Genomic DNA, 23,418 nt, shown 5'->3' on the forward strand with positions numbered 1-23,418 from the left:
CAATATCAGAAATAAAAGAGGAACATAGCAATAAATTCTATAGATACAAAAAGAATTGTAAGGGATTATTATAAATAACTTTACACTAGTAAATGGCAACTAGACACATCTGTCAAACAGACAAAATGGACAAATTCCTTAAAAGACACAAATAACCATAACTGACTTAAGAAGAATTTAAAGCAAACAAAAATTGTGAAATCTTCATCAATTGAAGAAATTTTATTTAAAATTTGAAATCTTCCCACAAAAAAAAGAACCTCCAGGCTCTGATGGCTTCAATGGTGAATTTACCAAAAAATCAAGGAATCATTATCAATTCTACACAAACCTTTTAGAAAATATAGAAAAGGAAACACTTCCCAACTCATTTCATGAAGCCAATTTTATCCTGATTTCAAAACCAAAGATATCACAAGAAAACTACAGACCAGTGTATCCCATGAAAACACAGATACAAAACTCCCTAACTAAATATTAGAAAACTGAATCCAACAATATTTTTAGAAGAATACATTATGACCAAATATGGTTTAATTCAGGAATAAAGGAATGCAAGTTTGGTCTAACATTCTGAAAGGCTCAAAGCTTTCCACCTAACGTCAAGAACAAGACAAGAACACTCACTCACATCGCTTTTATTTAGCATCGTTCTGAAGGTCCTAGCCAGTGCAATCAGCAATAAAAAGAAATAAAAGGCATACAGATTGGAAAGGCAGATGTAAAATTATCTTTATTCACAAATGGCATAACAATGCATACTGAAAACCTTAAATTATACATATATTTTTTTCTTTTTTTAAACTACTCACCAAATATGTGAGTGTCACAGGGGTACAGGATATAAGACCAACATGAAAAAGCTATTGTATTTATCTATACTAACAACAAATAATTAGGAAATAAAACTTGAAAAAACAAATCCACGCACAAATATACTTAGGAATACATTTAATGAAAAGATGTGACAACTACCAAATACTGCAAAAGAGAATTAAACAAGACATAAATAAGTTTAGATATATGTCATTCCAAGGAATGATAAGAAAGTAATCCTCTCCAAATGGATCTATAGACCAAAATCCAAATAAGCTTCCTTTGAAGCAAATTACAAGTTGATTTAAAAATTTACATGGAAAGTAAAGGACTTAAAATAGTTGAAATAATTTTGAAAAATAAGAACAAAGTTGGAAGACTGATAGTACTAAAGATCATATGCCATTGACATAAGAATAGACTGAAAAAACAAAATAGAGTCCAGAGATAGACCCACACATATATGAGTGATTGACTGTCAACAAAGGTACCAGGATAATCCAATAGAGATAAGATACAACTGGATATTGTACATGGAAGTAATGAACCTCAAACTTTACCTCACATTATACATAAAAATTAACTCAAAAATGTTTATAAACCTAAATGTTAGAGATAAAACCATTAAACTTCTAGAAGAAAATACTGAAGAAAATTTTTGTGACATTGGTTTAGGCAAAGATTCCTTAAACAAGATACCAAAAGTGCAAATGATAAAAGAAAAAATAATTGAAAATGGGTTGTATAATTTAAAAGTCTTGCTTCTCGAAAGTCATTGTTAAGAAAACACAAAGGTAAACCACAGATTGGAAGCAAAATGTTTCAAAGCAACAAACTTGTATTCGGAATATATAAAGAACTCTTAAAACTCAATAAAAAGACCCAAAAAATCCAATAAAAATAGACCAAAGATTAGAACAGAAATTTCCCAAAAGAAGATATACAAATAGTCAACTGGCACATAAAAAAAAGGTTCAACATCACTAATCCTCAGAGAAATGCTCATTAAAACCACAAGATACCACTGCACACCAACTAGAAAGATTAAAGTTAAATAGACTGAATACCAAGTGTTGGTGAAGATGCAGATCAACTGAAACTCTGTCCTGCATTGCTGGTGGGAACATAAAATATTACAGCTACTTTGCAAAATAGTATAGGAACACCTTATAAAGGTAAACATTCATCAACCATATTATCAAGCAATTCCATTCCTAGGTATTCAACCTAGAGAAATAAAAACATATGTCCACATGAAACCAGGTATGCAAATATTCATAATGGCCCAAAACTGAAAACAACCCAAATTTCTATCAACGGGTGAATGGATAAACAAATTGTAATATACAAATGCCATGGACTATATAGAGCAATAAAAACAAAATATTAATTAACCCAACATGAGTGACTCTCCAAAACATTATGCTAAATAAAAGAAGTCAGACAGAAAGCCGGGTGTGGTGGCTCACGCCTGTAATCCCAGCACTTTGGGAGGCCGAGGCAGGTGGATCACGAGGTCAGGAGTCGAGACCAGCCTGCCCAACATGGTGAAACCCTGTCTCTACCAAAAATACAAAAAATTAGCCAGGCATGGTGGTGTGCACCTGTAATCCCAACTACTGGGGAGGCTGAGGCAGGAGAATCACTTGAACCCAAGGGGCAGAGGTTGCAGCAAGCCGAGATTGTGCCATTGCACTCCAGCCTGGGTGACAGAGCAAGACTCCGTCTCGAGAAGAAAAAAAAAGAAGTCAGAAAAGACTATGCACTGAATGATTCCATTTACATGAAATTCTATAAAAGGCAACACTAATAACAAAAAGGACAGCAATGTCTTCCTGGAAAAGGGAGTTGAAGGAAGGGATCAAGAGCAAAGGACACAAGGAATCTTTCTAAGATAAAGATAAGGGTATTTATTTATTTAGAGACTGAGTCCCATTCTGTTGCCCAGGCTGGAGTGCAGTGGCACGATCCCAGCTCCCTGCAACCTCGGCTTCCTAGGCTCAAGCGATTCTCCTGCCTCAACCTGCCGAGTAGCTGGGACTACAGGTGTGCGCCACCACGCCCGGCTAATTTTTATATTTTCAGTAGAGACAGGGTTTTGCCATGTTGGCCAGGCTGATCTCAGACTCCTTACCTAAAGTGATCTGCCCACCTCAGCCTCCCAAAGTGCTGGGATTACAGGCATGCGCCACTGTGCCCGGCTAATTTTTGTATTTTTACTAGAGATAGGGTTTTGCCATGTTGGCCAGGCTGGTCTCAAACTCCTGACTTAAAGTGATCCGCTCACCTTGGCCTCCCAAAATGCTGGGATTATAGACAGAAGGCACCATGTCTGGCCAGGATATGGGTCTTTATCTTTATGGTGGTAGTGGTTACATGACTGTATATTCTTAGCAAAATTCATCAGTCTGTGCTTTGCAAATTGGTGAATTTTATTATTTATCACTATTTCCACATAAACAAAAAGAGGACAAAATGACACGTACCTTACTATGTATGTATTTGGGCATGTCTACATTAGAAGACATGGTGATAGTAGTCAAATGCTTGTACTTAACTATAATGAATAAACTGAATTTATGCAAAATAAGATAATATTCAACTGAATGTTACTGACTTTTTATTTAAATTTAACATTTCAAAATAAGGGCTAAATAAATATATAGTTCTATATACATGCAGAATCACCACAAATAGGCTAGTTCACATGTAGACTAATAAAGGTATATTATATGGGTAATTCTGAAAAAATCTAAAATAAATAAAGGAAGAGATTTTTAAAGCATACAATAGAAAATGATCCATACAGAAGATATGTAAAAAATACCCAACACATGTATGATAGGGATTGCAAGGGACAATGCCAAACAATGGAACAAAACAAGCATTAAAACTATATCTTCAGAAACCGTATTTCCTAAAATAAAAAAAAAATCTTGAAATTATTGAAAGGACATACTGCAATCATTTCAGCACGACCCAACAATGAATCACATTGTAGTTAAGGCTACTTAAAAGGAGATTTAAAAAAAAAAAAGACTAAGCCACTAAGAAAACAAGATTGTCACTGGACTTTTCACCAATTCTTTTTTTTTTTTTTTTTTTTTTTTTTTTTTTTTTTTTTTTGAGACGGAGTCTCGCTCTGTCGCCCAGGCTGGAGTGCAGTGGCCGGATCTCAGCTCACTGCAAGCTCCGCCTCCCGGGTTTACGCCATTCTCTCACCTCAGCCTCCCGAGTAGCTGGGACTACAGGCGCCCGCCATCTCGCCCGGCTAATTTTTTGTATATTTAGTAGAGACGGCGTTTCACCGTGTTAGCCAGGATGGTCTCGATCTCCTGACCTCGTGATCCGCCCGTCTCGGCCTCCCAAAGTGCTGGGATTACAGGCTTGAGCCACCGCGCCCGGCCACTTTTCACCAATTCTTAATGCCAAAAAAAATGAGGTGACAAATTTAAAATACTCAAGTTGGCGAAATATAAGTCAAAGATTTTATATCCACCCAAGCTGACCTCCAAGTACAAAGTTGCAAACTATTATAAACTTGCCAAAACTCAAACTATTATAAACTTGCCAAAACTCTGTAAGTCCTTCCTAAAGGATCTATTAGAAATGGAGATTAGGACAACGAAAAAGACTGAAAGACAGCAGTATAAGAATGAGTGATGAGTATTAAATATAAATTTACCTGTAAAACAAAGCTAAACCACGATTATAAGAAACAAAATACAGTAGCTATAGGCCGGGCGCGGTGGCTCACCGACTGTAATCCCAGCACTTTGGGAGGCCGAGGCAGGCTGATCATGAGGTCAGGAGATAGAGACCATTCTGGCTAATACGGTGAAACCCTGTCTCTACTAAAAATACAAAAAATTAGCCAGGTGTGGTGGCGGGCACCTGTAGTCCCAGCTACTTGGGACGCTGAGGCAGGAGAATGGCGTGAACCCGGGAGGCGGAGCTTGCAGTGAGCCGAGATCGCGCCACCGCACTCCAGCCTGGGCGACAGAGCGAGACTCCGTCTCAAACAAATAAAAAATTTTAAAAAAGAAAGAAAATACAGTAGCTATAATACAATTATCAATCAGGGGGCATGGAGGGTATACGGATATGATTCTCTAATAGGTATTAATTGTAAACAAAATGACATTATTGTATATCAGATACCGGGTCAGAAGGAGGGGAGACAGAAGAGGTTACAAGCTAATTGCAATATTATTCAATGTAGGGAACTAGTTAGTCCAAAAACGAGTGGACTAGCAGTATTATGTAGAAGTCTTAGTATAAAGTTAACCAATAGAAAAAGATGAGCAAATAAAACCCATTGCATAATGAAACAGTTTAGATATAAAATACCTAAAAATAAAACAATATGATAGAACTGAGGCCAAACATATTAATCATATCAATAGATGTAAATGGGCTTAACTCACCTATTAAAAGAAAAGGATTTTCAGATTGGCTAACAAAGCAAAATCCAACACTATGCAGAATACAAGAGACACACCTAAGACAAAGAGACTCAAAAGAGTTAAAAATAAAAGGATGGAGAAAGATATATCAGGCAAACACAAATAAAAGGAAAATGGGGTCATAATTGTAATATCTGACAAGGTGGAATTCAGACCAAAAAGCATTAAAATAGATAAAGAAGTAACCTTTATAATGTTTAAGGCTACCATTCACAATGAAGATATTAGTTATTAGTATTTATGCACCCAGTAACACAGTAATAACTTCGATTAAGCAGCAACCAACAGAATATACAAGGGGAAATAGATAGAAACAAACTAATAATAGGAGACTTTAGCATACCTCTCACAATCCAAGATCAAGTGGACTAAAAGTTAATAAAAGTTATAAAAGACCTAGACAACATTAATAAGGTAGATCTCATATAGTATACATCAAACTCATATTATTGTATCAATAATAATAGAGATTACAACTTATTTTTAAATACATATGTGGTAGTCACAAAAACTAACTGAATCTTATGACACAGCAGAAACCTCAATGTGCTAAAGAACAGAAATAATGTAAATAGTAATGTAAATAGTAAATAAGGCAATACAATTAGAAATCAACAACAAAACAGAAAAACAAAAATGCCCTTCCACATGGAAATGTATACACTTTTAAACCACTCTTAGGTCAAAGGCAAATATACAAAATTCAATTGCAGAATTTCTTGAAAATAGTTATAATAAAGCCTGACATTACCAGAATCTGTAGGCTATAACTAAAGGAAGTGTCAAAGAAAAATACATTGCATGAAATGCCTATACAAATAAAAATAAAAATAAAAAAATTAACAGCCAACTCAAAAAGCTAGACGAATACCAAAATAAAACAAAGAAATCAAGGAAAAAATAATCAGAAATTAATAATAAAAACTGAAATTAATTTAGAAATGCTAAAAACTAGAATTAATCAATCAATAAATAAAAATAACTAGTTTCTTGAAAAAGAAATCAACAAAATAGACAAACCACTAACTAACCAAACTTTTTAAAGGGGGCAGGGGAGAAAGCACAAATACACAACATTAAATACAGTCATCCCTCAGTATACACCAGGGATTGGTTCCTGGACCACCCCCACCCCTAACCTCCTGCAGGTACCAAAATCCTTGGATGTTCAAGTCCTTTTTATAAAATTATATAGTATTTGCATATAACCTTTGCACATCCTTCTGTATACTTTCAATCATCTCTAGTTTATAATACTGAATACAAAGTAATGCTACAGGAATAGTTGTCATACTCTATTGTATTTTTTTATTGCACTATTTTTACTGTTTTTATTTCCCAAATATTTTTGATCTACTGTTGGTTGAATCCATGGATGTAAAAACCCCCAGATACAGAGGGCTGACTGTATGCATTAGAAATGACAAGCAGAGGAGGGCGGAGCAAGATGGCCGAATAGGAACAGCTCCAGTTTTCAACTCCCAGCGCGAGCGACACAGAAGACCGGTGATTTCTGCATTTACACTGAGGTACTGGGGTCATCTCTCTAGGGAGTGCCGGACAATCGGTGCTGGTCAGCTGCTGCAGCCTGACCAGCGTGAGCTGAAGCAGGGCGAGGCATCGCCTCACCTGGAAGCGCAAGGGGAAGGAAATCCCTTTTCCTAGCGAGGGGAACTGAGACACACAACACCTGGAAAATCGGATAACTCCCACCCCAATACTGCGCTTTAAGGAAACAGGCACACCAGGAGAATATATCCCATACCTGGCCGGGAGGGTCCCACGCCCACGGAGCCTCCCTCACTGCTAACACAGCAGTCTGCCGCGATCTATCCGCAAGGCAGCAACGAGGCTGGGGGAGGGGCGCCCGCCATTGCTGAGGCTTAAGTAGGTAAACAAGACGCTGGGAAGCTCGAACTGGGTGGAGCTCACAGCAGCTCAAGGAAGCCTGCCTGTTTCTGTAGACTCTACCTCTGCGGACAGCGCACAGCTGCAGTCCATTAGGGGAAAGAGCGGGGCCGTGGCAGACGCGAACGACTCTGTCTGACAGCTTTGGGGAGAGCCGTGGATCTCCTAACGCGGAGGTTGAGATCCGAGAACGGAGAGACTGCCTGCTCAGGTGGGTCCCTGACCCCTGAGTAGCCTAGCTGGGAGACATCCCCCACTAGGGGCAGTCTGACACCCCACACCTCACAGGGTGGCGTCACCCCTGAGAGGAAACTTCCAAAGAAAGAATCAGACAGGTACACTCGCTGTTCAGCAATATTCTATCTTCGGCAACCTCTGCTGCTGACACCCAGGCAAACAGGGTCTGGAGTGGACCTCAAGCAATCTCCAACAGACCAACAGACAGTCCTTCTGACTGTCAGAAGGAAAACTATCAAACAGGAAGGACACCTATACCAAAACCCCATCAGTACGTCACCATCATCAAAGACCAGAGACAGATAAAACCACAAAGATGGGGAAGAAGCAGGGCAGAAACTGGAAATTCAAAAAATAAGAGCGCATCTCCTCCTGCAAAGGAGCGCAGCCCATCGCCAGCAACGGATCAAAGCTGGTCAGAGAATGACTTTGACGAGATGAGAGAAGAAGGCTTCAGTCCATCAAACCTCTCAGAGCTAAAGGAGGAATTACGTACCCAGCGCAAAGAAACTAAAAATCTTGAAAAAAAAGTGGAAGAATTGACAGCTAGACTAATTAATGCAGAGAAGATCATAAACGAAATGACAGAGATGAAAACCATGACACGAGAAATACGTGACAATGCACAAGCTTCAGTAACCGACTCGATCAACTGGAAGAAAGAGTATCAGCGATTGAGGATCAAATGAATGAAATGAAGCGAGAAAGAAACCAAAAGAAAAAAGAAGAAAAAGAAATGAACAAAGCCTGCAAGAAGTATGGGATTATGTAAAAAGACCAAATCTACGTCTGATTGGGGTGCCTGAAAATGAGGGGGAAAATGGAACCAAGTTGAAACACTCTTCAGGATATCATCCAGGAGAACTTCCCCAACCTAGTAGGGCAGGCCAACATCCAAATTCAGGAAATACAGAGAACTCCACAAAGATACTCCTCCAGAAGAGCAACTCCAAGACACATAATTGCCAGATTCACCAAAGTTGAAATGAAGGAAAAAATCTTAAGGGCAGCCAGAGAGAAAGGTCGGGTTACCCACAAAGGGAAGCCCATCAGAATAACAGCAGACCTCTCGGCAGAAACTCTACAAGCCAGAAGAGAGTGGGGGCCAATATTCAACGTTCTTAAAGAAAAGAATTTTCAACCCAGAATTTCATATCCAGCCAAACTAAGCTTCATCAGTGAAGGAGAAATAAAATCCTTTACAGATAAGCAAATGCTTAGAGATTTTGTCACCACCAGGCCTGCCTTACAAGAGACCCTGAAGGAAGCCCTAAACATGGAAAGGAACAACCGTACCAGCCATTGCAAAAACATGCCAAAATGTAAAGAACATCGAGGCTAGGAAGAAATTGCATCAACTAACGAGCAAAATAACCAGTTAATATCATAATGACAGGATCAAGTTCACACATAACAATATTAACCTTAAATGTCAATGGACTAAATGCTCCAATTAAAAGACACAGACTGGCAAACTGGATAAAGAGTCAAGACCCATCAGTCTGCTGTATTCAGGAGACCCATCTCACATGCAGAGACATACATAGGCTCAAAATAAAGGGATGGAGGAAGATCTACCAAGCAAATGGAGAACAAAAAAAAGCAGGGGTTGCAATCCTAGTCTCTGATAAAACAGACTTTAAACCATCAAAGATCAAAAGAGACAAAGAAGGCCATTACATAATGGTAAAGGGATCAATTCAACAGGAAGAGCTAACTCTCCTAAATATCTATGCACCCAATACAGGAGCACCCAGATTCATAAAGCAAGTCCTTAGAGACCTACAAAGAGACTTAGACTCCCATACAATAATAATGGGAGACTTCAACACTCCACTGTCAATATTAGACAGATCAACGAGACAGAAAGTTAACAAGGATATCCAGAATTGAACTCATCTCTGCACCAAGCGGACCTAATAGACATCTATAGAACTCTCCACCCCAAATCAACAGAATATACATTCTTCTCAGCACCACATCGCACTTATTCCAAAATTGACCACATAATTCGAAGTAAAGCACTCCTCAGCAAATGTACAAGAACAGAAATTATAACAAACTGTCTCTCAGACCACAGTGCAATCAAACTAGAACTCAGGACTAAGAACTCAATCAAAACCGCTCAACTACATGGAAACTGAACAACCTGCTCCTGAATGACTACTGGGTACATAACGAAATGAAAGCAGAAATAAAGATGTTCTTCGAAACCAATGAGAACAAAGATACAACATACCAGAATCTCTGGGACACATTTAAAGCAGTGTGTAGAGGGAAATTTATAGCACTAAATGCCCACAAGAGAAAGCAGGAGAGATCTAAAATGGACACTCTAACATCACAATTAAAAGAACTAGAGAGGCAAGAGCAAACACATTCAAAAGCTAGCAGAAGGCAAGAAATAACTAAGATCAGAGCAGAACTGAAGGAGATAGAGACACAAAAAACCCTCCAAAAAATCAATGAATCCAGGAGTTGGTTTTTTGAAAAGATCAACAAAATTGACAGACCGCTAGCAAGACTAATAAAGAAGAAAAGAGAGAGGAATCAAATAGTCGCAATAAAAAATGATAAAGGGGATATCACCACCGACCCCACAGAAATACAAACAACCATCAGAGAATACTATAAATGCCTCTACGCAAATCAACTAGAAAATCTAGAAGAAATGGATAATTTCCTGGACACTTACACTCTCCCAAGACTAAACCAGAAGAAGTTGAATCCCTGAATAGACCAATAGCAGGCTCTGAAATTGAGGCAACAATTAATAGCCTACCCACCAAAAAATCCAGGACCAGATGGATTCACAGCTGAATTCTACCAGAGGTACAAGGAGGAGCTGGTACCATTCCTTCTGAAACTATTTCAATCAATAGAAAAAGAGGAATCCTCCCAACTCTTTTTATGAGGCCAACATCATCCTGATACCAAAGCCTGGCAGAGACACAACAAAAAAAGAGAATTTTAGACCAATATCCCTGATGAACATCGATGCAAAAATTCTCAATAAAATACTGGCAAACCGGATTCAGCAGCACATCAAAAAGCTTATCCACCATGATCAAGTGGGCTTCATCCCTGGGATGCAAGGCTGGTTCAACATTCGCAAATCAATAAACGTAATCCAGCATATAAACAGAACCAAAGACAAGAACCACATGATTATCTCAATAGATGCAGAAAAGGCTTTTGACAAAATTCAACAGCCCTTTATGCTAAAAACGCTCAATAAATTCGGTATTGATGGAACGTACCTCAAAATAATAAGAGCTATTTATGACAAACCCACAGCTAATATCATACTGAATGGCAAAAACTGGAAACATTCCCTTTGAAAACTGGCACAAGACAGGGATGCCCTCTCTCACCACTCCTATTCAACATCGTGTTGGAAGTTCTGGCTAGGGCAATCAGGCAAGAGAAAGAAATCAAGGGTATCCAGTTAGGAAAAGAAGAAGTCAAACTGTCCCTGTTTGCAGATGACATGATTGTATATTTAGAAAACCCCATTGTCTCAGCCCAAAATCTCCTTAAGCTGATAAGCAACTTCAGCAAAGTCTCAGGATACAAAATTAATGTGCAAAAATCACAAGCATTCTTATACACCAGTAACAGACAAGCAGAGAGCCAAATCAGGAATGAACTTCCATTCACAATTGCTTCAAAGAGAATAAAATACCTAGGAATCCAGCTTACAAGGGATGTAAAGGACCTCTTCAAGGAGAACTACAAACCATGCTCAGTGAAATCAAAGAGGACACAAACAAATGGAAGAACATACCATGCTCATGGATAGGAAGAATCAATATCGTGAAAATGGCCATACTGCCCAAGGTTATTTATAGATTCAATGCCATCCCCATCAAGCTACCAATGAGTTTCTTCACAGAATTGGAAAAAACGGCTTTAAAGTTCATATGGAACCAAAAAGAGCCCGCATTGCCAAGACAATCCTAAGTCAAAAGGACAAAGCTGGAGGCGTCATGCTACCTGACTTCAAACTATACTACAAGGCTACAGTAACCAAAACAGCATGGTACTGGTACCACAACAGAGATATAGACCAATGGACAGAACAGAGTCCTCAGAATAATACCACACATCTACAGCCATCTGATCTTTGACAAACCTGACAAAAACAAGAAATGGGGAAAGGATTCCTATTTAATAATGGTGCTGGGAAAATGGCTAGCCATAAGTAGAAAGCTGAAACTGGATCCTTTCCTTACCCCTTATACGAAAATTAATTCAAGATGGATCAGAGACTTAAATGTTAGACCTAATACCATAAAAACCCTAGAAGAAAATCTAGGTAGTACCATTCAGGACATAGGCATGGGCAAGGACTTCATGTCTAAAACACCAAAAGCAACGGCAGCAAAAGCAAAAATTGACACATGGGATCTAATTAAACTAAAGAGCTTTTGTACAGCAAAAGAAACTACCATCAGAGTGAACAGGCAACCTACAGAATGGGAGAAAATTTTTGCAACCTACTCATCTGACAAAGGGCTAATATCCAGAATCTACAAAGAACTCAAACAATATACAAGAAAAAAACAAACAACCCCATCACAAAGTGGGCAAAGGATATGAACAGACATTTCTCAAAAGAAGACATCCATACAGCCAACAGACACATGAAAAAATGCTCATCATCACTCGCCATCAGAGAAATGCAAATCAAAACCACAATGAGATACCATCTCACACCAGTTAGAATGGCAATCATTAAGAAGTCAGGAAACAACAGGTGTTGGAGAGGATGTGGAGAAATAGGAACACTTTTACACTGTTGGTGGGATTGTAAACTAGTTCAACCATTATGGAAAACAGTATGGCGATTCCTCAAGGATCTAGAACTAGATGTACCATATGACCCAGCCATCCCACTACTGGGTATATACCCAAAGGATTATAAATTACTCTACTACAAAGACACATGCACACGTATGTTTATTGCGGCACTATTCACAATAGCAAAGACTTGGAATCAACCCAAATGTCCATCTGTGACAGACTGGATTAAGAAAATGTGGCACATATACACCATGGAATACTATGCAGCCATAAAAAAGGATGAGTTTGCGTCCTTTGTAGGGACATGGATGCAGCTGGAATCCATCATTCTTAGCAAACTATCACAAGAAGAGAAAACCAAACACCGCATGTTCTCACTCATAGGTGGGAACTGAACAATGAGATCACTTGACTCGGGAAGGGGAACATCACACACTGGGGCCTATCATGGGGAGGGGGGAGGAGGGAGGGATTGCATTGGGGAGTTATACATGATATAAACGTCATGCACATGTACCCTAGAACTTAAAGTATAATAAAAAAAAAAAAAAAAAAAAAAAAAAAGAAATGACAAGCAGAACATAAACATCAAAACAGAGGAATTTTTAAAATTTCTAAAATAGTCATTTGCATAATTCTATGCAAACAAATTTGAAAACATATATGAAATGAATAAGTTTTTAAAGAAATAAAACTTACCAAAATTGACCCCAGTAGAAACAGAAAGTCTAAATAGAACAAGTGTCATAGAACAAATAGAGAAGGAAGTTAAAGAGTTCCACTACAAAAAAAGCACAGGCCAGATGGTTTTACAGGGGAACGCTAAAAAACTTTTAAGGATCAAATAACACCAATGCTATTATATTATTCCAAAGTATAGAAAGGGAAGCAAAATTTCCAGGCTCACTTTATGTAGTGAGTATCACACTGTTTCCAGGTCCTGACTAAAATTACTTCCCACTCTACCCCCCAGAAAAACACCTATGAACCAATCTAACTTATTAATATCAATGCAAAGATTCTTAAAATATGATGAAATTCAACCCAGCATATTAATAAAGTTAAGAGAGGAAGCAATATGGTCTCCACAGATGCAGAAAATAAACTTGACTCAACACCCATTTTGGTTAAAAAAGAAACAACAAAATAAGAATTGATAGATACTGCCTAGTATATTTACCTCAGCCCAAAAGAATATTTTACTTAAAAGAGAAATACAAGAGGTTTTCCTACTAAAGTAAAACACAAGCCAAGAATACCCACTCTCTTTGCTATATTTCACACTGTATCACAGATACTCACCAATGCAATTAGAAAACAAGAAAGCAATTACAGCTATAAAAATTGAGTAGAAAAGAAAGGACAAAACTATTTTCTATTTGCAGAGCATATAATTGTATATCTTGAAAACCCAAAAAAAAGATGGAAAAATGACTACAAAAAGAAAATAATTTAGTAAAATAAAGTTATAAAGTCAGCATACAAAAACTCAATAGCCTTCATGTATTCAAAATTTTAAAATAGAAGAAATGATATATCTCAATTATGATGGCAAAAAAAGATGAAAGAAAATACTAAGCAAGAGCTCTATAAGAAATTCCAAAATCTATATGAGAAAAAAACACCCCAAGAAAGGCACAGACTTGAACAAATGGAAAGACATATCATGTTCTTAGAAAGAGTAAGATTCACTATCAGAAAGATGTCAATTCTCCCTAAAGTAAGTTATTCTATAAAAGTAATGTGATACTCACAAAAATACTATCAGGCTTTTTCCTGGAGTTATTCAACTTGTTTATAAAATTATTTTGGAAGAATGAAAAAGATCTAACGCAATGACGGTTATATGAAAAAAAAAAAAAGAATGAAAAAGCCAGTGAAACTTGCTTAAAACATTATTTTTAAGAACAGTGGAGACTGGAGATTCTTAGAAAATTCTCCACAAAAATTTTAGTCTCCAGTGAAAATAAAGAGTAATAATGATCACAGGAGCAATTGTTGGCTCCCTATGAATAAGTCATGCCAAGTTCATTTCAACTTCCTATTTTTTTAGGAATCTAGACAGGGCATCAAAGAAAAGTTGTAGAGAGTATGTACATCTCAGCAAAGTAGGATGCACTTGCAGAGTCAACTGTAAGCTCCTTTAGAGCCTAGCACAGTGGCTGATACATTGTAGACACCCAATAAATATTTATTGAGTGAATAGACAAGTTGATGAAATATATAGATTGAGTGGTACCATGATAGGATAGATTTATACCTAGCGAAACTGTCATATTTAAAATATATTGATTAGTGGCTTAAAGCTGACTTGAGAAAACATATTTAATGGCATGACACTCAGAGGGCTTTTGTGCTTCTTTCTTTTTGTCAACATTTTTATTTTGGATACTTCATATAGGAATGCATATTGTTTTGGTAATTGATACAAAACCAATGGAAGAATGGCTAATATGTTGGATTATAGAATCAGACATAACAATGAAATAACATTAATAAGACAAAATGTAATAAGATTTGTAGTGGTTTCAATTGTATCCCTCAAAAGATATGTTCAGGTCTTAATCCTGGTACTGTGACTGTGACCTCATTTGGAAATAGGGTCTTTGCAGATATAATCAAGTTAAGATAAGGTCATACTGGATTAAGGTAGGCTCTAAATCAAATGTCGTGTGTTTACAAGAGGAAGGAGAGAGAACTTTGGATACAGAGACACAGGCTGTGTAAAGATGGAGGCAGAGATTGGCATGATGCTGCTACAACCAAGGAATGCCAAAGATTGCCAGAAACCCCCAGAAAGTGGGAGACAAGGAAGGGAGATTCTTCTCTAGAGCCTGCAGAGAGAGCACAGCCCTGCCAACACTTTGATTTCAGACTTCTGGCTTCCAGAACTGTAAGAGAATAATCTTCTATTGTTTTACACCACTTAGTCTGTGCTAATTTGTTACAGCACCTCTAGGAAACTAATACAGCATTAAACAAAGCCTTAAGACTTTCAGCTGCACAGATAGAGGATGAAGGAAAACAGGCTTAGCAGTTATCCCTATAGAAAAGATCTTGCAGTTTTAGCAAGCCAGTAGCTTGATATTATTATACAAAGAGCTAAGGGAGGCCGGGCGCGGTGGCTCAAGCCTGTAATCTCAGCACTTTGGGAGGCCGAGGCGGGCGGATCACAAGGTCAGGAGATCGAGACCATCCTGGCTAACACGGTGAAACCCCGTCTCTACTAAAAAGTACAAAAAACTAGCCGGGCGTGGTGGCGGGCGCCTGTAGTCCCAGCTACTCAGGAGGCTGAGGCAGGAGAATGGTGTGAACCCGGGAGGCGGAGATTGCAGTGAGCTGAGATCCGGCCACTGCACTCCAGCTTGGGCGACAGAGCGAGACTCCGTCTCAAAAAAAAAAAAAAAAAAAAAAAGAGCTAAGGGAATATTTGTAGTTTGAAATATAGATTCCCATACTCTGCATTAGTGAGGGACATATGAACATATGAGACACTCAGTCCTTTTACAAGTGTGAACTTTTTTTTTTTTTTTTTTCAGACAGGTTTTACTCTGTTGTCCAGGCTAGGATGCAGTGGTGCAATCGCAGCTCACTGCAGCCTCGACTTCCTGGGCTCAGGTGATTCTGCCACCTATGCCTCCCAAGTAGTTGGGACCACAGGCACGTGCCACCACACCCAGCTATTTTTTTTGAATTCTTTTGTAGAGACAGGGTTTCGTGATGTTCCCCAGGTTGGTCTCCAATTCCCGGGCTTAAGTGACCTGCCTGCCTCAGCCTCCCCAAGGGCTGGGATTACAGGCATGAGCCACCACACCCAGCCAGTGTCACCTTTTAAGGAGGACCTAAAGAGGACCCAGAATGAATTTTTAAATGATGATGTAAAAAGAATCTGGAATAGTCATGTTATCTTTAAACATTTTGAGCAACTACTCTACATACATTTTAATATCTAGGAAGAACTCACTCTATTCCCAAAGAGGTGGAGCTCTAATATGGGTCAAAGGTGGTGGGAAGATACTGAAGAGTTTTAAAGAGAAGAAGGACATGATTGTCTCCGTATTTTAGATAGATCATTCAGGCAGCTACATGAGGATAGACTTGATGGTGACAAAAGCAGACACAGGGAGGTAAATTAATAGGCTGTTATAATAGAGAGATGATAAGTCCCGTAATCAGGATGAATAAACAGTAAGTGTTCACTGAAAATATTAGAATGATATGCAAAAGACTGGCATGACCCCTGCACAAGGATGACAAACAAATCTGTGAAAAATTCTGTATAAAAAAATAAAAAGAAGAAATAGGAATTAAGGTACTTGAGGAACATCGAAGAAATAAAACTAAGGTATAATAACACATCTCTCAAAGCTGTTATGAAAATGAATTAAGCTAATATATACCAAAGTACCTAGTACATAATAGGCACAAGCAATAAATATCTAAACTCTCTTTCCTGGAGAGCTTAAGATTCAAGCACATATAATCCTGACATACTAAACTGTTTATGAGTTATTATCTATTTCTACTTCTGAGGCATGCTCATTTATTCTTAAAATAAAATTACATATACATAAATGTCTACGTATATACATGTGCATTTGTGCATGTATAATTCTGTTGGAAGACCAAGACCCTGAGACCAATGAAAATGAAAGATACCCTGAAATGCTGAACACTACTCCAGTTTTAATTCCACATCAAATATCAAATGAGACTCACATGATAGGCTGTATGCTGTTGGTAACATTGGTCTTGAAAAGTCCAGAAGGAGAGAAAAACAAGACACAAATAGAATAAATGGACTGAAAGAAGCTAAAAGTTCTAAATGAAATTGTTGAGCTTTTCATATTACAGAAAACAAGAGTATTGATAAGAATATATTTTTTGCTTAATGTACTTTTTGATACCGAAAATATTTCATTTCTAAGCCAATATATATGTTCATTTATGCAGAGCTATCCATATCTTTTCAAAATGTAAGAAACAAATGCATATGAATTTCCAACATAATAATACTGCAAAACAAGAATCCCAACTTAAAGCTTATTTATCAGTTGAGTAATCAATACATAAAACTTGAACAGGATCCAAGTAAAACTACAGTCTGAAGAGGCCCTGACTTTAGATAGATAGCCACTTTATCTTAAAAAACAAAAAACCAGCTGGCTGTGTGCTACAACTGCCTACCACTTTAAGAATCATAATTATTATTTTGAATACAGTAAAAGGAAAATTTAGCTAATCGGACAGAACCAAAACCACAATGAATGTTCAAGAAACATGTAACTTGTTATATAAATACTGTAACATTTGATTTAGCAAATATATTTTAAGTACTTTTGACAACTGTAATTTTATTTATCTGTAAATCCATTTGAAAAGCAGGCATTTTGTGCAATTTTCACATTGCATAGAATGCAGAACTTCATATTAACAAAAATGTAAAATCTTTAAATTAATGATATCCAAACACTTGGTTATGTAATCCTTCCTTATAAAAGACATTTCATCCACCCTCAGTCATTTTTACTTTTTCAAGAAATGATTTTTGTGCAAACACTATGCAGTGGACAAGGGATTGCACACTGGAAACACAGAGAGGAACATAATACAATCTACACACAAAGTAAATTACGGCAACCAACAAGAAAACTAATTGAAATATAGTGTGAGCACACAAATAGGGCATACAGGGAGAAAGTGGCAATCAGGCAGGGTTTCAAAGCTAAGTATTGAGCAATAAGTAGGCATTAGACAGGCCAAGACGATGGTGGGGAAGAAAGCATTTCAGGCAAAAACAACATGATGCATTGGAGGAACTGAAAAAATAGTTCATTGTAACTGGATCAAAGAGGTAAAGCAGAGACTGTTGATGAGCTAGAATCAACAAGGCTTGGGAATGTGTTGAATAGTCATGGCAGAGAGAAAAAAGTTCAGGAAGACTCCGATTTTTTGACTCGGGTAAATGAGCAAGGTGGTGTCATTCACTGAAATGACTGATCTAAAAAGAAGCACAAGTTTGGAACAAAGGACGATGAATTTGGGTTTGTGGTATGTATAGGATGCTTGGGTAGAGATAGAGGGCTGTAGTTCCAGAAACATCTGTGGACTAGAAAATTGTATGTGGGAGGCATCCTCGTAGATGATACCATGCAAGTGAATGTGGTCAAGAGTCTGTGGGATTTTTAAAAAGAGGTGGGGGGGCACTAATGGCAGAGTCCTGTGTGAAGCTAAGTTTTAAAAAGCAGGAAGAAGACAGCCCTAAGAAAAAATCTGGCTGGGAACAGCCAGAAAAGAAAGAAGAAAAGGAGAGTTTAAATCAGGAATGCAGCAACTAGTGTCAAATGATACAAAGAAGTCATGTAAGACAACGGCTAAAAGCTATTGTTCTTTTTGCAACCACAAAAATGGTTATAATAGGCACATTCTAATTTTTGCATATATGAATAAAACTGTAATAGAGTTTCCTCTATGAGAAGTTTGTGATATTATTGTGCAAAGATTTCTAAATGACTGCAATTGTAATGCTATTGAAAGGAGAAGTAGTTTTCTATTTCAGTGATGTTATCATATAATGTGCAAAAAATAAGGAAAACTACTGAGTTCTCCAAGCATGGCCTTTACATATACGTGGGAGAGGGGCAAGTTCAACTTCAAGTCATAGTGCTAAAAAGCTACACTCTTAAAATTGTTTCTCTCTGATATAATCAAAAATATTTTTGGTTACTGGGAGGCTAGATCCAAACTTCACAATTATCTCCATTTTGGCAGCAAGCATAAGGTTTTATATTTGATGATGATGATGATGATGATAATTGCTTACATTTATTAAGTCCTTATTATGTGCCAGGATTCTCTGCTAAGCACTGTTCATGAATCACCTCATTTAATCTTCACAACTATAACTATCCCCATTTGGTAGAGGATATAGTCAGGGCTTAGAGATATTAACTTGTCCAAGGTCACAGAGTTTACAGGGAGCGAAGCCAGGATTCAAACCCAGGCAGCAGTCTGATTCCAGAACCCCAACTCTGAATGTCTGCTGGTATCAAAAGCAGAGCTTCTTTTGAAAGAGCACACCCAAGGTATTACTGATTGGTCAATTTTGATTCTTAGAAGACAAAAACAGTTTGGGGTGGAGGGAGTGGGACTCCTCTTTAGAATTCCAAACACATTTCATTTTTATCATTCCAAATTCTGTATCAGCTATGCAAACATTTTCACTACAGTGAACTTTGTAAGAAAAAGAAGCATTTGGAGAAAAAAAAATTAACTCTTCTGCAATCACCTGAGAAAGTGCCAGGAAGCTTTCACCTCCTGTTTTGAGACTCTGCAGATAGCACAGGAAACAGATTGAATATTTTTTTTAAAGGCTTCAAACTATATCTTTGCTAAAACTAGCTTCTTCTTCTTCTTCTTTTTTCTTTTTAGATGGAGTTTCACTCTGGTAGCCCAGGCTGGAGTGCAATAGCAGGATCTCTACTCACCACAACCTCCACCTCCCGAGTTCAAGCGATTCTCCTGCCTCAGCCTCACAGGTAGGTGGGATTACAGACATGTGCCATCACGCCCAGCTAATTTTGTATTTTTAGTACAGATGAGGTTTCTCCATGTTGGTCAGACTGGTCTCGAACTCCTGACCTCAGGTGATCCACCTGCCTTGGCCTCCCAAAGTGCTGGGATTACAGGCATGAGCCACTAGCTTCTCTTTCATCACTATTACTTATCTCATAAAAGAAAATGCCACTACATAAAATAGAAATCATTTTTCATATCTCTGTGATACATTACATTTCAAAGGTAAATCAAGTAATCTGGTTTGGGTTGAAATGCAAGTTTGGGTTGAAATGCAAGTATGGGTTGAAATACAAGTGCTTTCTCTTGCTGGTCCAACAAAACTATGTCTGCTTGTCAAACCAGTGAAACCTTTATCTGCATCAAGAAGCTCCAAGAACAAGAGTAACAGAAATAATATTTTGACATTATATTAAGCCTAATTCTCCCTCCTCAGTCCTTAGGAAAGTGGTAGTGTGCACACTCCTGAATGCAGAGGAGAAACGAGCTCTCCCATTCTCTCCTTATCCAGTAGTCTTCACACTCAGTAGAAGAAAAAAAAAATACCCTGACCTTTCCTTCTCTTGCTGCTTACACCTAGCTAAACTTCTACCGAGTCCGAGGATAAAATGCTGCCATTCTTTTTATAAAAAGTATTTGTCCTTCATGAACATCAACTATGCAGCCTATTATGTTTTTATTTTTTTCAGTTACATAACGTACACTAAAATGCCAATCCACTTGTGTTAGTGCATATTTACAGAAAAAGAAAAAAGATTCCTAAATTACCTTCATTCTAAATACAGATACCTAAAAACATCCATGGCATCCTTATCCTTTCCGCATCCTACTCCCATTTACCTCCTTTGCCCTACAAAATCCTTAAGACTAAAGCAAAAATAGCTCCTACTACAATTCCTTACTTTAAAGATGGAAACTCTGAGGCACAAAACTATTAAGTTAATTGCCCAGTGTCTCACAATTAATCAGAAGGACATACAAAACTCAAGTGCACATGTTCTAGCTCCAGATATGGTGTCCTTTTCATCCTCTACAGATGGAAAAAAAATCTGTTTCACAAACACGTCTAAAATAGCTACTTAATCCATTAATTGCACTACACAATCAAGTCTATACCTAGATTTTATTCATTGCCCAGGAAAGAGACAGGACAAAGCATCCAGTCCATTTCAAAATATAACAAGGAAAACACAGGAAGAGGACAGTAATACTCACTGGCTTTAGCCTGAAATTACTTACGTAATATGTAACTACACAATCAAATGACAGGTGGTGTTTTTTCCTTTAAAAACCATACTATAATAAAACCATTTGACTTTATTATAATATCAGGATGTGATATTCTCAAGTGGGAAGTTCTACATGGACTCAAACTATGTTACTATTCCTCAAAACAGAATGCACCCAATTTTTTTCAAAAACCTCTGTAAAAGCAAAACTTAATTTTGAGTGTAGATTTAACTTTCGGAAACATGCAAAAAAATCACAAGAGAGCTCCCTAACTATTTAGAGGAGATGGACTATTTAAAAGTGGGCAATGGTTGTCATTATTATAGCCATCATTTATTGAGTACATTCTATGTGCTAGGCTCACTACTAAGCCTTTTATATGTATTCCCTCATTCCCCACAACAACCCCATCAGCATGATTAGCCCAGGTTTACAGATGAGGAAATAAAGTTCAGAGAGGTCAATTATCTTGCCCAAGGTCAAACAGTAGCAAAACTAAGATTCAAACTCAGATCTTCCAGATTCCAAAAAACATAAAGAAGTACAAGCACTGGATGGTAGGTGGACATGCACAATTTCTAATGAACCATCAATCTGAGAATTCTATGAGCCTTCAGTTTATTCAATTTATCTGGTGAATAAATGACATACTGCATTTTATCATATATAAAATATTGTCCTCAAATAATGAGACTACTGTTTTGTGTGTCTCAAAAAAATGACTTAAATAGCCATTCCAAAGAAGAATTACAAAGACTTTTAAGTAGTGACAGCATTATTCATATAATGTGTACTGACTGCTTTGGAAGAAAGGAGTCATCTAGGTGAATAAGTTCTGGTATATTGTTAAAAATTCAAACTAATTGCTTAATAAAAACATATTTTATTTACAATCTGAAGTTTAAGCTCCTGAATCCCTCAAGCCCTCAAGTGCACTCAAAAAAAGCCTTCACATTGATCAACCTACCAAGCACACACCGAAGGCCTACTAGTGCGCACCGCAATAAGACAGACTATGGGGACCATCTTAGAAACTTACTCCATCCACAAGGAGTTAGCAGGTTGCTTCCAACCACGCACACAGTCAGTCATTACTGGGACAATCAAAATCCTCCGGTGCTATGTGCTATAGTTTGTGTGGGCTGCCCTACAAAGGAAGCCTGCTCGTTGGAACAATAATTAGATCAATTAGGTCATTTTCCCAAAGCTCCTTTCACTTTCTTGTAAGCACTGCAAGGTTGTGGTTGGTTTTGGCATTGGTGTTGGCATTAGTGAGTTAATTTTCCTCTTACTGAATCCAGAATTCTGCCTGGCTCCCTGCTCCCCCCCCTCCCCCCACCCTCTTGCCTCTTCCACCCGAAGTGGAAACTGCAGACTCAAACTCCCCTATGGCTCCAGCACCAAGAACTGGGCATGCTCAGAAGGCCAGGCAGGCTTTGGTTGCAACTGACAGTTCCCCGCCCCTGATTTGCCGCTGCCCCCCTTCCCCCACTCCAACAAGAGATACTGAAATGTTTATGTGAAAGATACGAGGCCTCTTTTTCCCGAGAATGACCCCATTTTAATTTCATTTCGCAGGGTCTCTTAGTCTTGCGAAACCCCAACTGGAGCCCGAGGAAGACCGCATTATTTTTCAGCACCGGGGACAGCGCCGCGCTGCCATTAACGTCCACCCTCCCCCATCTTCTCTCCCCGCCACCCCCCACCCGCCCCAACCTCAGCCCCCACCCCCGCACCAGCACAATGCCAAGGTCTCCCAGCAGCCGCAAACGCCGCAGCTGCAATAGCTCCCAGCCGAGGCCGGGCCGGAATGCCGGGCCGGCTGCTACTTACACTGCTCCGCTTTGGTGGACATGGTGCTGTCCAGATGGAAAGGCTTTGCCCCAAAATCTGTGTCGTGTGAGCTCCCTCGCTCCGCCAGCGATGTTGCGAGGAAAAGAGTGCATACCCCCCACCCCCCACCCCCTCGCTTTCCCCCTCCCTTAGGCCCGTGTCGCTACCATTCGGACAAAACGCACATCAAATTGCAGAATTCGGTCCCGGAAGGTTAGGAAATCGCCCCCGGAGAAATGGGTGGGATTTAATAGGCGGCCAAAGGCTTCCTGTCCGTCCCCTCCTGGAGCTGCCCGCGTTGATGTGGGCGGGGAGACCGAAAGGAGAGAGCAGGCTGCGGCTCCTGGTGAAATGGGAAAATGGGCTCGACCGGGGGAGGAGTATTTCCATTCATAAGGCGCACGGAGGGGACGGGTGTTTCCCAGAGAAAAGCCTCTTAAAGCGCCGGAGTCCCCGACCATTTGGATCTCCCATTGGCGTTCTCCGGGCCTGTAAATCCTGCTCCCGGAGCAGCCCCCGGAACCTCAGCGGGGTGACCGGAGAGGGA

At 38.7% G+C, this 23,418-nt stretch overlaps 1 protein-coding gene and 1 pseudogene across 2 annotated transcripts in view; one reads left to right on the forward strand and one right to left on the reverse strand.

Moving 5' to 3' along the window:
* UNC79 (unc-79 homolog, NALCN channel complex subunit) overlaps positions 1 to 22,985 on the reverse strand; it is a 287,744-nt gene extending 264,759 nt beyond the window's left edge. For both annotated transcript variants that reach the window (XM_033191506.1, XM_033191504.1), the window contains exon 1: positions 22,872 to 22,985. In XM_033191506.1, coding sequence (XP_033047397.1) covers positions 22,872 to 22,893 — 22 coding nt within the window. In that variant the 5' untranslated portion in view covers positions 22,894 to 22,985. The remainder of the gene's footprint in view (positions 1 to 22,871) is intronic.
* Positions 16,418 to 16,518, forward strand: LOC117071702 (annotated as a pseudogene).
* Positions 22,986 to 23,418: the final 433 nt, after the last annotated feature.

This window comes from Trachypithecus francoisi, unplaced genomic scaffold (genome assembly GCF_009764315.1).
Source record: "Trachypithecus francoisi isolate TF-2019V2 unplaced genomic scaffold, Tfra_2.0 Lachesis_group3, whole genome shotgun sequence".
Classification (NCBI taxonomy): domain Eukaryota; kingdom Metazoa; phylum Chordata; class Mammalia; order Primates; family Cercopithecidae; genus Trachypithecus; species Trachypithecus francoisi.